Source organism: Pieris brassicae, chromosome 7 (genome assembly GCF_905147105.1).
Source record: "Pieris brassicae chromosome 7, ilPieBrab1.1, whole genome shotgun sequence".
NCBI classification, from domain to species: Eukaryota; Metazoa; Arthropoda; class Insecta; order Lepidoptera; family Pieridae; genus Pieris; species Pieris brassicae.
The window spans coordinates 9,813,758-9,832,529 of record NC_059671.1 but is presented as its reverse complement, the minus strand read 5'-3'; the positions used below and the strand labels follow the sequence as shown (position 1 = coordinate 9,832,529).

General features: G+C 36.2%; 1 protein-coding gene across 2 annotated transcripts in view; it reads right to left on the bottom strand.

Moving 5' to 3' along the window:
- LOC123711827 (galactokinase-like) overlaps nucleotides 1-18,772 on the bottom strand; it is a 34,513-nt gene that overhangs the window by 13,745 nt on the left and 1,996 nt on the right. For both annotated transcript variants that reach the window (XM_045664653.1, XM_045664652.1), the window contains exons 2-5: nucleotides 17,508-17,672; nucleotides 11,013-11,196; nucleotides 4,044-4,170; nucleotides 1,887-2,012 (exon numbers count right to left, since the gene is read on the bottom strand). In XM_045664653.1, coding sequence (XP_045520609.1) covers nucleotides 1,887-2,012; nucleotides 4,044-4,170; nucleotides 11,013-11,196; nucleotides 17,508-17,672 — 602 coding nt within the window. The remainder of the gene's footprint in view (nucleotides 1-1,886; nucleotides 2,013-4,043; nucleotides 4,171-11,012; nucleotides 11,197-17,507; nucleotides 17,673-18,772) is intronic.

Sequence of the window (18,772 nt, the reverse complement as noted above, 5' to 3'; positions counted from 1 at the left end):
ACCTACGGATTTGTACAGATTACGTTCATATCGCTTTTGCGGTTGTAATTTTAATTTAATTTTAACAGCTTCAAAGGCAATAATTCAATATTCATGTCCCACACACCACCAATATAGTTTTATTTTGGATTCTATCCATTATATATTTACCTCATTTATAGTTTATATTGCGATATTATTCAATAGTTAAGCTTCCAGAGATCGTGATGTCGACTGTTTGAAGCTAGATTAAAGTAAACCCTTATCTAAACACGTCAACGTATTCCACTTTATTATAATTAATTTTGTATTTATGAACATTCAACTTTAAAAATAGGGCATACTTTAGGCTAGAAGGGAAATAGTCTGTCTGACACATCGTCGATGTTTTGACCTGTTCCGATGTCGTGAGAAAACTATAAGCAAGTGACGCATGTATGGACAGAGAAATTAATTACTACACAACTGAGGTTTGAAGGATCTACGTCTAGCTGTAACTAACACTGCTTTTAATTTATATGGGATTTCATAAACCCGTATTCCCTAATATACCTTTGTTCTTGGGAATAATTATTTATTTCAAAAACACCAATACACACACAATCTTAACCTACATAGTGATAAGGAAAGTATTAGTTTGGTCCCTGTGGCCATTGTAGCTTTAACGCTGGCAGCATTTACTCGCTGTATTGCAATTCTTATTTATTTAGCGAGGAAAGCACCTGCTCAGGATTACCGGTATATATTATTTGCTAGTGAGTTCAGATAGCAATATTAAACTCCAATTAAATATATCAAAGAACACTTATGAACGTCAGCAAAAAAGATTCAAAATTTACATTTACTACCAGTTCGCAAGTTAAGGGCGTAGTACGGGGTCGAAGATTTTTTAGAACGCTTATTTGCGTGCAATATTATAATTAATATTTATTTGATAATGTAATAATGTATTTTATTTGCTTATGCAGTTATAAAAAAGTAACTTCTATTCAACCTTTTAAGATTTGCCACCATAAGATTTTTGTAGCATGTTCTTGCAAATAAATTAGTAATATTAATAAGTTACAATAATTTAACAAAGCTATCAATTACTTAGAAGCTATAAAATAAAAAGTGAATTTAAAGTGTATTTGCTTAACAGTACTTGGGCACTCAAGTACATAAAAGTTTCTTTTTAGACGCTCCAATCAATTAACAAAGTTTGTTTTAAAACACTATTGGAGAAATACAAGGTATTGGTAAAAATAAATTAATTAAAACATCTACGATAATAACTCGATGTTTTGAGTTCTCCAGCAAATATTCAGCGCCAATTCACACTGATCCATTAAATCATAAATCGAATATTGGACACTTTGAATCAATGCTATGCAAATTCCTCAATACACTTCGGAATTTCAAAATCGAATAAATTAACTACATTATAACTAATCCTTATTCATCTTATAGTGCCATCTCCTTGAGAAGGTCAAGAAATTCTTTTAAACAATGTCTTGGTACTTTGACTTAACGATTGTCTTAGATTTTTCAACCAAGACGTGCGTCTGCGGCCAGATTTCCTTCTACCTGCCACGTTGCCTTGAATGATTAGTTGAAGAAGCTCGTATTTTTGGTGGTATGTAAGACGTGTCCGAAATACTCAAATTTCCCTTTCATAAAACAACAAAATTGGTCTATTGAACCAATGAGATATCCCTGCTTTACTTAAGGTGCCTAGGTTAAAAATGTTCACAATTTTAATTTATACATGTATTTATTATAAGCAAGTCTATCTACGTAGCCATGTGTGTCTGACAGATGTGTGTATGTAAAGGCACGTTAAGCTGACTCGTGTACACAGACTTCTCGATTACGAATTGCACGCTTAATTAAGTTGTTGATTCAAACAACGTTTATAAAATACATACCGACAATCTATAAGTAGGGCGTGATCCTTTTTAGCCATAGTCACAATGTATTGATCCATAATACCACAAGGCATTCCAGGGAACTCATGTTCTGCCTTCTGACACAGTTGAGCTTTCTTCACAAGTCTGTAAAAAGATGTTATGCTGAAACTGGTTCTGTTAATACCAATTATTTATTTTATGGAAATTGTAAATACTGTATTTTTTATATATTTCATTGTTATGTTTAGATTTTATGAAACGATATCTATCTACATTTTTTACTTGTTTAAGTACGATAGTTATTATTTAAGTTATCGGACAAATGGTCATAGTCTTAAATAAAATGTACTTTTAAAATAATTAATTATTATAACACGGTACTCTTATAATTTATTTTCATATTACACAATTTCAGTCCCTCATTTATTTTATTTATTAACACTTTGTTATATTACAATATAAAAATTGAACAAAATTAAATGAAAAGGAGGGCAACTGGCGGCCTTATCGCTTTCGAGCGATGTCTTCCAGGCAACCACCATGAGTAAAGAAAAAAATCAAGGCAAGAAGTGCAAGAATGCATATTACATATAGTTATAAAGAAGAAAGTAAACAGGAACAAATAATAAACTAAAATGATACATGAATCACGATTATTTAATTCTAGATCAGTCTCACGTCAGTTAGTAGTTAGTACGAAAGTTAGGGATACGATGTGGACAGGTAATGTTTGTACAGAAGAAATTTAAAGGAAGATAGAGAAAGAGCTAAGCGAATAGGGACGGGAAGTGAATTCCATAGCCCAACTGCAGAGACCTTTAAGGAATTGCCAAGAAAGAGGAGTTATGAGATGGGATTTCAAGGGTATAGTTTTCGGAAGTGCGTAAGCTATAGTTATGGGCTCCCAAAAATTTGAAATCATAGGAAGGAGGTTTAGGGTTGAGCAGGATGGAATATAGGAGATGGAGAACATGAGAATTTATATATTTTTTTATTTTAGATTAAGGTTGTTAGCGATAAGACCCATTGTATCCCTTATAATGTTATGTGTTATGTTTCTTTCTATAAATGAAACGAAGTGTAAATAAATAGCTGTAAACGTCTCTAACTCAAACAAACTGCGTCTCACTTTAAACTTTATAAAGCACTACAAAACTTTATTATTGCTTTGAATTTCAGTGCGATCATATATATCACTTTGGGTCTCATCTTACGTATGAGATCCCTAAATGCATAAAATAATGTTAGATAAAACAGTATTATAGTAAATTAACATAAATTAATATAACAAAAGACAATAACTAACCTTAAAAACTAAAATATATTATAAAACGAGTCCCTTTACGCAAGGTTCCGAAGATAGCAAATATCTTATATATTAGATGGTGTCCTGAAGTATTTAATCATATATTTTTTTTATAAATAAAAATGAATCGCAATCTTACTAAGCGCAAAACTCGAACTGGACTGAACGACGAAAATATAAAATAACATTGAAATGTTTATTATTATTCTATATGGGTAGCATAGCAAAATGTTCCATATGTTGGTATATTGCTACTCGTAATCGTAGGCTAAGTAGAAAAACATTGTGCAATTAACACGTGGCAAAGTGAAATCTACAAAAATTTTGGTTTCAAGTTAATGAGACGAATGTAATTTTAATTTTTAGGCTTAATATCAAATCAAGGCAATATGAAGTTTCAGGGGCAGCTAGTTTTTAATAAATAATTATCCAACCCCTATTACATAGTAATTTCAGCGCTCGATTGTACTGTATGTAACTACGAATAGCGATGACGAACCCGACGTGTTTGTATGAAAGATGTAGTTCCCCCAATAAGCACTGATGTCGTCTCGGGATTGCCGACCTAAAGGGAAGATCCTTGACCTGTCAGACTGGTGAGACTGGCAAAGATCAAATAGTTGTATATATTAGCGGAATAACTTCGATAGCCCGTTTCAGGATATAACGCAGTGATTATAGCCGTAGATTTCAAGACGCGACTGAATGTTGGAGAGTAGTAGTCATGATATTATTAGTAAAGGTATGACATTAGCCTAGTCACGTGACTATTACCATACAAATTCTGTTTCTAGAGATAATGTAAATTTTAAATATATTTATGATTTCGTTTTTATTTATATTTTTTTTATTACCAAATGCCAACCTACCCCACGTGTCGTCCGGTCAATGACTCCAGAAAGGTGAAAAAGGCAACCTCGAGAGAGGCACTACTGGACACCCCGGCGCCCATGGGCACGTCAGAGACAATCACGGCATCAAATCCATGAACGGCAACTAGTGAATTGAATTTTACATATAAAAAAAATCATAATTAATAATTATGTAATAATTAATTAAATTTGATTACATTAAGTTTATGTTCTTATGGTTGACATAAGTACACGACCTCCAACGGAGTGAAGGCCTCCTCCAAATACTTCCAATTGTCTCTCAACCTCGCCATAATTTTCTCGAACCGTCACACAACAAAACATGACTACGAAAATTAAAAAGAAGGGCGGCTGAAATTGGTACTACCGTCGCCATTTTGAAATGTCAGACACTAACATTGTTTATAATTTCTTAGTGCGTACTAAAAATAATTTTACCATCTACCAACATCTAATAAAATTCTCACTAAAATGTATTTATTTTTATTCCTTATTAATTACAATGGCAAAGTTTTAATTATCGAACGGTTCTGATTGCTACGTATCATGTAGAAGTCGAAGTAAGAAGTAGGCATGGGGACAAATTGGCTGTGCCAAAAATCAATCTGGAACTGTTTAGAAAAAAACACCTTTTGTATGGCTATTAAGGTTTACATTAATTTACTAAAAGAATTAAAACATATTCCGACTAGAGTCATTAAAAATCGACTTGTTGTATTACTTATGGAGAAAATGTATTACTCAATAAATGATTATTTGCGTGAAACACTATAGTTGATATAAATTTAATAACAGTTGATATGATATTTACGATACAAATAATATAATATAAGAATTGACCAATTTTGATATGACTAATAATGTAAAATGTAAAACTCCTTTAAAGACAAATTTGCGCGCCATTGTATGGCAGAATACGCGAAAAATTCTTGGATTCAATGAAAGAACTTTTTAATCAGTCCAGGAAATTTTCGCTGGTTTTTATAAATTCAAAATGCAAAACCTTCTTCTATAATATTAGAGAAGAGATTTATTTGTAGAAGTTAGAACTTTCCTATACACAACATTTGACGTAGTTTTGTTTGCTGAACCATTCTACGAGATAAACATATTATATTTAATTTAAGATGTTTTTGTGGAGATGTTTGTAATGGTGGATGGTTGACGCACGTGTCAGTGAGATTTTAGTTTTTTTTCCGGTGTTTCTGTGATTTTCCAAAGCTAAAATAGTTGTTATTGTTCTATCTTCACAAAACTAACCCTATTGATGCTGGTAAAGTATAAAATTTAAACTTATATAGTCGCTGCAGTTCCAGTAAAATGGATCCTGACCCCGAACCTCCCGACCCGGGAACCTTTTCTACGTCTCGCAAACGACAAGGTGAGGAGAGAAATATGCCTTCCTTTAAAAAAACAATTACGGATCCCACTCAGGCGAACCCGTCTGTTCAACACCTATATGTCCACCCCTCCTTTTCCGATGGCCCTCGATCGTACTCTAATGATGATAAAGGTCCAATCATTGTCCAAGTTTCCCGGGAAGTAGAGGACCCATCTTCTGGAGCCTCGTTACGTGCTATTACATTCGGTCAGTTTATGCATAAGCACAAAATTAGTTCTGTCATACACGGTGGTGTAAAAAATGTAGGCCGTAATAAAATTACCGTTGAGTTCTCTTCTGCTGAAGCTGCCAACAACTTTCTGGTTAACCCGATTCTCGCTATGTGCAAGTTTAAAACTATTATCCCTTCTTATAACATAACCAGAATGGGGTTGGTCAAAGGTGTACCGGTGGACTGGTCAATGGACGAACTCGTTGATTCATTAGAGCTTCCTCCTGGATGTGGTGAGGTGTTAAAGTCAAGGCGACTGAACCGAAAATCAGTTACTGAGGGTGTCACCACCTGGGTGCCAATCACCACTGGGGTCACAATCTGTTGTCCTAACCTTCAGGGGACAAATGCAGGGAGCATTTGTCCCCTGAAGGTTCAAGGGGAACCAAAAAAAGGAGAGAAGGACTCTAAGATTTACTCTTACCACACTTCCCTCCCTGTCGAAACCTACAAACTTCCAACCATGCAGTGCTGAACTGCTGCCGTTTTGGTCATATCAAATCGGTCTGCCGATCTAAGCCCAGATGTTACAGGTGTGCTCAGCCCCATACAGGTGATACGTGCGAAGTCACCTTAGAAACATCCACATGTCTACATTGCTCAGGTAAACATTTTGCTTCTGACAAGGGCTGTCCAGAATTTACTCGACAGCAATCCATAAAAATGGAGATGTCCCAGAACAATATCTCATACATTGAAGCAGCAATTCAGTTTCCACCTGTCCGACGTTCATATGCTGAGATAACAAAAGAAATGTTTACACCTCCTGTCTATTCTCTAAGATCTCCTCAAACAGCCCAAACTCCTACCAAAACTTCCTATCGCCAAACAATCTATCGCTCCTCTCGTCCCCAAGCTTCTCTAGCAAAGGGGTACGATAGAACAGCTCACCAGACTATTGTTGGTGAGTGCTCCTCATCTCTCCCAAATGGTTGTGCTCTCAACAATAATGTTGACACCCTTCCCTCTCAGGGCAAAATGTTAGAATTTATTTCTGAATTTCTTCTCAGTATTGTCGCCCCATATAGCGAAATTCCCCTACCGCCCAACGTTGCCAAAAACCTATCCCAACTTTTTAAATTTATTACAAAACGGACCCAATAACCCTAATTCAATGGAATAGTAAAAGCTTACGTTCAAGAAAACACGAATTGATCTCCCTCATAAACCTCCATAAACCCACAATTGTTGCCATCTCGGAGACATGGCTGAGACCTGGTTACCGATTTCGGGTACCTGGTTTCTCCTGTCTGAGGGATGACAGGAATTATGGGTATGCGGGCAGTGCTGTCTTTGTACGGCATTCCCTCCCTTTCTCCCAAATTCCTCTTCCTACCCATAGCGAACAGATCAATGCTGTTGCTGTTCGTACCTTAGATATTTCTTTTGTATCTTTGTATATTCCTCACCCTTCTCCTTCTGTTCTTCCCGAGATACAATCAATTTTATCATCCCTTCCCAGCCCTATCATAGCCATGGGTAACTTTAATACCCATCACACTATGTGGGGGTGCCACGCTAGTGATAGGTTTGCTCCACTGCTGATTGACTTACTCGACGTTGTCAATCTCTGTATCCTCAATGATGGCTCCCCAACTCGCAGGGTATACCTGGCCTCGCAACTAACTTAGAACGCACTTGAGTCCACCTATGGCAGTGATCATTTTCCCATACTTATTACATTAAACAACAAATCCTTACCCCTCTCTTACCACAACCCCCTTTTGAAATATAAACTCAAAAAAGCAAACTGGAAAGAGTATGCACAATCCGTTGATTGTATGGTAGACTCTCTGCCGGATTTGGAACGTGAAGAAAATGTCTTGTCTTGCTATGATCTATTTTTAAATTCTCTCAAATCTTCGGCCGATTATCAGATCCCCAAAAAGCACTCTCCTAAAAATCTGCTGCTTTCCTCTCCCTGGTGGGATGATGAATGCAGAGATTTGTTTGGTAAGAGAAGGGCTACAGAGAAATCTTACTCAGCTTGTATGTCTCAGGAGAACTTTAATAATTATCAGAGGCTTGATGCTAAAATTAAAAGGTTAGTATCGAAAAAAAAAGATCTAGTTGGATACAATTTTGTGAATCCTTTAGCCCTCGCTCTCCATCCACTATTGTGTGGTCAAATGTGAGGAGATTCCGTCGTTCCCTGAACCATGTTGATGCTTCTTCAAATAACCCTTCTGGATTAACAACTTTGCAGACAAATTGGCTCCACCTTTCGTTCCCTATGTGGACTCATTTCTGAGTTCTATGCCAGCTCCAGCTTCCGATGAAATGGATGCTCCCTTTTCTTTCTCTGAGCTTCAAATCGCTCTTCATGGTCTCAAAGATTCGACTCCAGGTGAAGATGGCGTTCCATATTCCTTCCTGGCTAGACTAAATGACAAAGCTAAACTTTACTACCTTAAAATAATAAACAAATGTTTTGAAACTGGTATTATACCGGCATCTTGGACATCTCAAATAGTCATTCCCATTCTCAAACCTGGAAAAATCCCTTCAGATTCAAATTCATATCGACCCATAGCTTTGTCATCTACTTTAGCTAAAGTAACAGAACACCTTCTTAAAAACCGACTGGAATGGTTAATGGAAAGTAGAAATATTCTCCCCTCCTCCCAATTTGGGTTCTGGAGGGGTTTGAGTACCACAGACAGCCTCAGTATACTGACAACAGACATTCGCCTAGCCTTTACAAAAGGAGAGTACCTTGTGGGTGTGTTTCTTGATATTGCCTCTGCATATGACAATGTCCTACTTCCGGCGCTCAGGCAGAAAATGCTTAAGCTGAGTGTACCTTCGAGGGTGGTTCATCTCATATGTAATCTGCTATTTTGCAGATCTATTCTGATAAAGCATCAGAATACCTCTCTTCCCCCCAGACTAGTCTGGAAAGGTCTCCCTCAAGGCTCAGTTCTCAGCCCTCTGCTCTATAGCATTTATACCCACGACCTCAAACTGTCTGTCACCAGTTTTTGTAATATCTTACAATATGCTGATGATATTGTCCTCTATCACAGCTCAGGCAGTATAGGGGAAGTATCCTGTCGTATCAATTCTGCTTTGCATTATCTAGGCCAGTGGTTGTCTGACCACGGCTTGTCCCTGTCAGCTGGCAAATCTCAGGCAGTGGTTTTTACAAGGAAGAGATACATTCCTACTCTACTCATTTCATTTGAAAATCAAGCAATCAACCTGACAGATAAAGTAAAATTTTTAGGTATTTATTTAGACAATCGGCTGAACGGAATTGCCCACTCTGAACACATAATAAAAAAATGTGAAAAAGGTATTAACGTACTAAGAGCAGTAGCGGGGGTTTGGTGGGGTGCTCATCCCTATTCTTTAAAGTTATTGTATAATGCCTTAGTACGTAGTCATATGGATGTATGTTTGTACTGGATCCCTTTAACAAATCAGCTGCTGGAAAATTAAACAAAATTCAGTATAGGTGCCTAAGAATCATTCTAGGTGCAATGAAATCCTCCCCTACTAATGCTTTGCAGGTTGAGTGTGTTGATCCTCCTCTACACATCCGCCGGCAGTATTTATGTGACCAATTTGTTAGCAAGATGTTACAGATATCATCCCACCCTCTTTGGCATCGATTAACCCGACTATCACATGCTCCTTGCACCCGCAACTCCTCTTCCTATCTGCTCTATAGTTATCTAAAGTACACCAGCCTCCCTAACCCCATGATATCTTTTCCAACAAATCCCCTATATTCTACTCCTTATAAAGCCCTGGTATACAAACCTCCCATCATCACAGACCTTGGTCTGATCAAAGGAGCCCCAGATACCAACATCAAATTACAAAGCTATATTAATCAAAATTGGTCAAATCATCTTCTTATTTACACTGACGCATCAAAGCTGTCTCCAGATGGCTGTGTTGGTGCTGCCTGTTGGGTTCCTCGGTATAGAATTATCCTGAAATTTAAATGTCCTCCCGAGTCTTCAGTGTTCACAGGAGAGGCCACAGCTCTATTGGAAGCAATCCTATTTGCACACTCCCATAACATACAACAGACAGCTATTTTGACAGATTCTTTAAGTTGTTTAATGTCCATTAAAGAGAACCCATTTCGTAGCAAATCACGTTTTCCTATTATACTAAAAATCAGGGAGACTCTGCTCTCTTGTAATCAAAAAGGATTGTCTATCATACTAGTTTGGATTCCTAGCCACTCAGGTATCCCAGGAAACGAGACTGCTGATTCATGTGCCAAAGCAGCTGTTGAGTCAGGTTCTCTAGATCATTTTAAAAATTCAGCTCAGGATCTTTGTTCTCTTGCAAAGATATATCTGGACAGAACGTGGAAGACATTTTGGAATGACTCCAAATCGGTTAAGGGTAAGTTTTATGCTTCCATCCAACCAAACATACCAAGACAACCCTGGTTTTGTTATTATCGAAATGCAAATCGCTGGATTACATCTACAATCTCGCGTCTGCGTCTTGGACATGCTTGCACCCCTGTTCATCTAGCCAAGCTCCGGATTAGGGATCACTCTATCTGTGAGTGTGGCTTGGATGAAGGCACTGTATCTCACATACTATTTAATTGTCCCAAACTAACTTATCCTCTTTATGACATTCTTCCCCCTAAAGTCCCCCGTCCTTTAAGTGTTAAATGTTTGTTAATGTTTGTGTTTAGTCCATATTGTAGATTTTTATGTAAATATATAGAAAGCAATAGAATTAAAGTGTAATATATAAAAATTATTCATAAATAGTAAACAGTATTTAATAATGCTTTTACTCATATTTGTGTTGTCTGTGCTGTCTCAAAACTAACAATCCAATTTCAACTATTTTTTTATGCATATTCAAAATTAGCTTAATTATTATTTTTACCGATCAATCTCCTTCGTGTCTTCTCCATCTACACGATACTGGCGAAGTACCTTGTGCCCAGTTGGCATAAATAAAAGCCATAACAAGAGGAAAAAAAAAGATGTTTTTGTGCTTATATTTTTGCTATAATTATTGTTCTTTGAGACATCAGCTAATTATTTTTTTGCCTAATTTTGACACCTGAACAGTAAGAATATTTTAATGAAATCTCGTACAGCGTTTAATTGACTAACTATCGCTATTATCCTGATTCTATTTAGACTACTACTATTATGAAGCGTCTTCAAATTCAGCATCTGTTTTATTAATTTATTTTCTATTTGATAGATTTATTTTTATTGGCAAGTAGGTGAGCCGTCATACCTACTGTTATTATATTTTTCTTATAGCAGTTATTTATATTACAACTAACCCTTTGTAAATGTATAACGTAGCACAAAAACCGCTACAGTTTTGTGACAACCAAGTAATTTTATGAGTTTACCTGGAAATTTAGCGACCACTCCCTTGACGTAATTAGCCCAGGCTGGTTCCCCTGGTTTGAGGACCCCAACTGATGGAGAAACGAAACTGGTATTTCTCTCCTCACCATTGGTGAGGATGGTGTGGACCCTACAAACTTCCAGATTGTTGTAGGCTCCCACAACGACCGTGGTAAATGGGAGTGCCTAAAACAAATATTCAAAATGATCATTTAAAAAAAACTGATTTCATAACAACCTTTGAATTAAATTATAATTATAATTATTATATTATTATTTGAATTATAATTATTTATTACAAAACTTAGTATGCTGGCAGGCAGTAAATAGTAATTTTCTCAAATATTGGTCATTCCTTCAACTTAGAATTTCCCTTTGGGCCGTGGGATTCTAGTACACAGACGCTAATTAAAAAATTTAAGTTGGCGCCTGGTAGGTAGCACCGGTGATACCAGAGCTGGTGCTTTCCTCGCTCACCGAATAAGTATCGCAATACAGCGAGGAAATGCTAACAGAAAGAAAAATAATTTCATTTTTATAAAGGACGGAGCGGGCGTGATATGTATCCGCGCATATCGTGCCGTATTCCTGAGTATTTCCTTTGCTTTTTTATTTAAGTAAACTTAAACGGTAGCGAAAAATAAACGCCAAATTGGTGCTCATCATTCATTTGTCATTTTTAGAATACTTTTTGTAAACAAAAAACATAGGTATTTTCCTTAAATAATTAATAGTAATTCCTTTGTTTAACTGTTCACTCTCTCTTCATATTATACTTTGAAAATAATGGGTTTACCGGTGTATGTTACATTACAAACTAATTCCAAGTATCCAGTATACATCATTAAAATCATATTTCTATATGACTAAAGCTCGTTAATATAGGCTCTATTAACAGTGTAATCGCGAGCCGTCTGGCATTACCTAGGTAACACTGAAAATGTTTAGAAAATGAAAAAGGCTTAAAGTTGCCAATAATTTTATTGTTTTTCGAAGTAATCTCCATTCCTCTCTTCACATCGTCGCATTCGATGGAACCACTGAGAAAAGCAGTGGGCCCATTCTTCCTTAGCGGTCTCTCCTATGGCATTTTCGTACGCTTTCACCGCATCTTCAAGGCTCGTAAAGCGAATTTTATCTGTTGTTCTTTGGTATAAATGAAAGTCACAGCGCGCCAGGTCAGGACTGTATGACGGATGACTCATTATTTCGACACCTGCCATAGTCAAATATTCACCAGTCCATTCGAAGGTGTTTCTGTTTGTCGGTTAATGTATGGGGAATCCATCTGGCATAATGCTTCCTGATGCTTAATTGTTCGTGTAATATCATTTGAACTTGACTCATACCAATGCCTAGGCTTACCCATATCTGATAGTTCACTCTCTTATCTTCCTCTTCATGCGTCGCATCAGCACTGTTGTTATCTTCAGTAGTCGCTGTTAATAGAGGTCCCTCACGCGGGTCATAATTGAGATTCCTACGTCCACGCTTAAACTCGTTAAACCAATTGTAAATAGTGGCACGAGATGGGGCTTCATTACGAAATGTTAATCGCAGCCTATCATAGATTTGTTGTTGAGTAAGCCCATAATGAAAGTCATAATAAATCATTGACCGAAAATTTTCTCGCATTAGGTTCATTTTCACGTGTAACAAGAGTTTTATATTTGCCGCCAATTCACAAAAACAAATGACAAATGAATGCAATATACTACATTAGGTTACCAAAGAGCTCTAAAATTTAAATTGAAACCCCGCCATGTTACCCATGTAGTGTTCACTGGCGGCGGGTATCACTTAACATCAGGAGCATAAGCCTCCTGCCCGTTACAAAAAACCGTATAAAAAACTTTATACTAACGTGAATAATATATATTTTACTTTCCACCGAGACATCGAACTATTTACGACATATTTAGTACCAATAATATCATAATTATGTAAAAGATTATATTGTGAGTCATCAAAATTTGAGCATTCGTGTACCCCTCACGATCTAATTGATAACAGTCGTAATGTAGGCCAATTGGTAGCCAATCGCATTACGTTTTAAGATCCTTGACAACGCCAGTATCTTTAAGAGATCGTTACTTAACGTGGTTACGTAAAAGCCTAGTAGCCCTCATCCTATAACGAACCGCGGTCACTATAGGGCTATTGTATTGACCAAGCTTTGACCAGCACACTCCCCTCGCCTTTTTTTGTGAACATGCATTGCGCATATCCTATCGCGGCGTGACTGCTTAGTGCGAGAAGTTTATGTAGGACTTGCTATTGTGCATACCCACTGAAATCCCAAGGCACCACCAACAATCGCCCAAGGTGGGATGCGGTAACAGCACAGCCTTATCCGCTTCCCGACAAGCGTCATGACTGTTTCGCCCGACTAGTTTTAGTTTGTGAAGATACTTGACACAGCAAGTATTCTTTAGAGACAGGGCTATTAACTTTAGTAGGGGAAGATTGAGACCAGGACTTGCAGGGATCTGCCATCCCTTCTTTTAAACTCATGGGTTCCACGGACACTTTCTTAGGTGGTAGACGTGTCGCGCAGTTTATCATCTGCCCAGGTACCATCGAGCTTCCCTCGTTTTGAATAACCGGTTCCATATGTTTTCGTAGCTAAAGCGTTTCCCATACATTTCCAAATTTTCTGGTACAAGAAACATTCTAAATAATTTAGTTTACAGGAACATTAAACAATATATATTGGTTTAGTTTAGACGTCCACGTTACGTAATCATAACCAGTAGGTATTATTTAAATGTATTGTTAACTGTTCAACTATTCGAATTCGCATTGTTTCGAAGTCATATATGTTGCTGAAATATGCTGGATTCCAGATAATGAGCTAGCTAAATAGTTTGATTAAATCATGTAAGATTATGTTATGGAACCTGTGCTTCCTTGTGCTAGTCAACAAACGGGCAGGTAGTTCAGCTGTTGTTAAGTGACATGGACACTCACCACTCCAAACACTGAATACACTCGGGAGTCGGTGTATATAAATAAAGTAAATACCTACCGCCCATGATCACTCTTAAAGTCATAAGTCTCGCAAGTGCGTTGCCGGCCTTTTAAAAATTGATACGTTCTTGTCTTGAAAGACCCAAAGTCGTATTGGTTTGGAAATATCTACCGCCCATGGACACTCTAAATCCTATACTCGGGTTCCAATACGTATAAAAAATTCTACGTCGTATTCTATAAAAAACTTAAAAAAGGTTAACGAAGGAATATTTCCACTCGTTATTTGCATAGCTAAAATTCAATCAAAGATAAAATAAGAACAAAAATTGCAAAACACAGTGTTATTTAATGGGCTGGCTTTCACGACAGGCCTATAAATATTCGTTGTAGCTGATAAATTTTGCTGATACCACGTTTTGTTATGCAATATCGAGTTGATTGTCTACGCTTGAGGGTTAAAGGGTCACAATAAATTAAATGACCCTACAGGTTGAATAGACTGCCAGATGAAGTATATCAGTTGAATTACTAAAATCGCTATTTTGGATTGAGACGAGAAAAATCGTTCTAGTTTTCAAAGTATTCATATAAATAATATATAAATATTTTTAAGTCAACGGGAATAAACATCTGTCGAAATAGACGTGAGGAAAAATTGCCAGTGCCAATAATTAATCTGGAATTGTATAGGAAAAACAACTTTTGTATGGCAATCAAGGTTTATAAACCAAAAACATCAAAGGATCTTAAAAATCTAAGAGTTTTAAAAATCGACTTTTGGAAAAAATATTTTATTCTAATAATGATTATTTGCGTGAGACATTATAATTAATATTAATTTGTAGACGTATCAATATATTTTAATAATGTGGAATGACCACAAATAATATAAGAATTGTCTAATTGATATTACTCATAGCTACTATGTAAAATTCCCTTTAAGACAAATTTGTACGCCATTATGTATAGCGGAATATGCGAACTTAAGATTCTACCACCATAACATTTTTGTACCACAAAAATGTTATACTAAATAATTATGATTATAAAATTGTAAATAAGCACTTTAGATAAGAATTTTTGGTATAACTAAATAAGCAGTCGCTAGCATATTGTTTTCAATTCAATGGACAACGCTTCCGTGGCTAAGTGAAATGAGGTGAGGAATGGAGAATCCAAGAATAACTTGATATTTTTTTAAAGAACCGGGGGCAAATGGACATAAGCCTCATCTGATGTTACTTGATACCGCCGGCCGTAGACACTCTCAATACCAGAATGCTTCCGAATGCGTTGTCGGGCTTTTAAGAACTGTCCTCTGTCGAACTCAGTCGACTTGGTTCAGAAATACTTCAGTAGGCAGCTGGTTCCACATAGTGGTTGGGCATATCTTAAGAACGCTCAGTTGTGGAACGACGGACGTCGAGGTGATTCGGTTGTAGTTTAGTCTCGATGTCCTATAATTCTTAATTATTTAAAGAATAATTATTTTAAGTTAAAGGCTGATAAGTGAAGTTTCATGATCTTAATGTTTTCTTAATAGCCAAGTAGGTTATAGGCTTTCTGTGTCTGACAAGTCCCGCGTGAGCTTCGACCACTGTTTGCCTATAGAAAAGGTATAAATGAAAAAAAAGTTACTAAAATGGATAAGGTAACAATACCTTTTAAAATTGCAAGGGTACCTTTAAAAGGTATATTTTAGCCAACCTGGGATCAGATTGCTTGGCTCCATAAATTTGACGTAGATGTAATATTATGTATAAGAAAAAAAAATCCTCCTTCTCTTGTTTTATTGTTATGCAATAGCAGGCAGGAGGCTCATCTGATGTTAAGTGATAGTGACGCCAGTGCGTTGGCGGCCTTTGAAATTGTATTAATTGAATTTTAACTCTTTAGTTTATAAGGAAGTTTGTACTGTGGTGTATCCCTTCAGATGTACTTTTAGTTTATTCACATAAGCAATAATGAATATATAAGTAAAACCTAATAAAAACGTCTCGTTTCACGGGCGTTGTTTTCTGTCTAACTGTTTTATCATTAACGTTCTTCCAAATTTCCAATATTGACTCTATGAAAGACGAACGTGTTTAATTCTATTATCAAGCAATCTAGCATAATTACGTCGTGACAGCCATCAATATTAATAATGTAATGTGATTGTTTACTGTCTCGAAATTAGGATTAGAATTTATTGAATTACGCGTCGCTGAAAACTGTTTTATTCCAGAATATTTATAAACGGTGATAAGTTAGATTTCGTTAAGAAATTCTTTAATCAAATTTTACACTGCCTACGCAGAATGTAATTAGAAGTGAAATCTAAAAAATGTCACAAAAACACAACCAAATAATGTATCTATGGTATTATTTTTTTATGTAAGACTGTGCTTTCTGTATTAGGTATGTATTATTGGATGTGTGTATTATTATTATAACTAAAGCTAGAATAGCAGTGCACTTATATCAAAACACTTATTATTATCAGCAATTTATACGTTGGCTTTGTTAGTATATAATGATCGTCTGTATATAGTGTAATTAATATTTTTAATTTAAAAAATAAAACGCATGAATTGTCGATAATATATTAAAAATATATATATATGTTTCCCATTTTATGTATATATGTCAGTTATTGACTAATTTAAAAAGTTTAACTAAAACAAACTACTAAAAAACATATACTAGAAATGTAAAATTATGTCATTTCAATTAAAATAACAGTTTCGTAGAAAGACCTCCAAATAGTATAAGATTTCTTTATCACTTTATAAGTATACCGACACGAACATTTTTTTGTATCTCACCGGGAATTGACGCGCTTCCTAGACAGATTTCCAAAGACGCAGTCAAAATATTGATGTAAGTAACTTTAACAAATAATTACTCTTATGAGATATTCAGAAACGATACTTAGCGGTAAATGTAAGTCCCTGTTAAAAATGTATTGGATATTGTTTTGCGGGGCGTCCGCGTCAGTTCACGTTTTTTTATTCTCACCTAAATTTACATTTAATGCCAGTAGATATACAAAAATCTATACGATATAATTGGTTTATTCTAGTGTCAAAAGTTATCACTATCGCTTGGTATCGACAGTTTTTGTTTTTAATAATAATAAATTATGTATTTTAATGAAATTATTACATAAGCCAATGTCAAATCTACACGCAAAAGTCAAAAACTGTAATTTAACAATAAAATTATATATATAAAAGTAAATTAGTGGCGCTACAAACTTTTTAGGTCTGGGCCTCAGATTTGTGTATCTGTTTCATGATCATTTGTCTTATAAGCACGTAAGTGATCACACCGACGGCTTTTTGGGTCTAAGGCGAACCGGTTTCCTCACGATGTGTTAAATGCGCACATAGTAAGAAAGTCCATTGGTGCACAGCCGGGGATCCTATCTACGTCCTCAGGGATGAGAATCGTACGCTGAAGCCACTAGCCCAACACCCAACACTTCTCTTTATAATGTCAAACTCCTCCGAATTATAGAAGCGTGTCTAGCATAAACATACCACAGGTAAGACGAATCCATCGCAATAATCGACATGTTCTCCGATGAGGTTAACTCGTCCGGGCGCACTGGCTGCCGCAGAAGCTTTACGCCCGAATAATTCACTGAACTTCCTCTTCGCCTGCTCAAATAATAGCTCTTCACCCTTTGCTGTAACTTCGGACATCTGAAAATCGTGAATGAAAGTAAGTTCAATAAGAACATTATATTCTAAAAAGCAGTTGCTATATACTTATTCTGGCCATAAATACTGTTACAATTGAAAATTAACAAAATTACATTTGAATTTAGAATCTGTCATTTTTATATCATTGTTTATTAGGTTTTCTCATTTTGGCGCCAATACATTGTACAATATTTTGCGATATTAAAATGGAGTGTGGTGATAAAGAGAACCGAATCGCTGTGATTGCATTACACAAAGTAGGTGTCCGTACCTACGGAGGTACGCTAGTAAAATGTTTGTGTACCGGGCTATTACTAGGTACAACAAGACAGAAAAGACAGACAGAGTTCAACTTGGGCACTATCCAACTTCAGTGATCGTTTGTTGTTAGAAGTAGTGACTGAGCCATACTTTTATGAATAAGGTATCAAAACATCGGCACAAGTGTATCAAGCTACCATTCTTGAGAATTTAGTGAAGCCCCTTAACAAAACCATGTTCAATAACCAAAAATGGTCCTTCCAGCAAGACTCGGGTCATAATGCTCGGCCTACGCAGTCTTGGTTGGAAACGAACGTTTTGGAACCAGAGCTGAACACTGGCCGTCGTCTAGTCCCGATCTTAAATCCGCTGGATTATGATCAATAGTCAATTTAAGAGAGTACGGCTTCTTCTAAATGCCATGATATTTTGAAGTCCCTAACACAATCCGTACGATTGGTAGTGAAGAATTTCCATGGAAAGAGTGCGTGCTTTTAATCTGGCCTCATCGTTTAAAGGACTATATTGCAGCTAATGGAGACCACTTTGAATAAGCCTTACACATTTTAAATTGTTTTATATTTATGTATTTAACAGTATAAATAATAAATGTCTGCAATAGAAATTTTTGTTTTTACTTTGTTACGGCTTTACTTCGGCTAGACTAGGTACAGTATAATTTTATATTAAAACAGCGATGGTAGGATGTATTCACATGAGAGACTATACCCTGTGGTCGTGTTCGAATCACGGCTTGGAACTTTCTTTCTATGTGAGCAATTCCTACGGTGAAAGCAACAATCGTAAGAAAACAGGCACGTATTAAGAATTGACGGTTG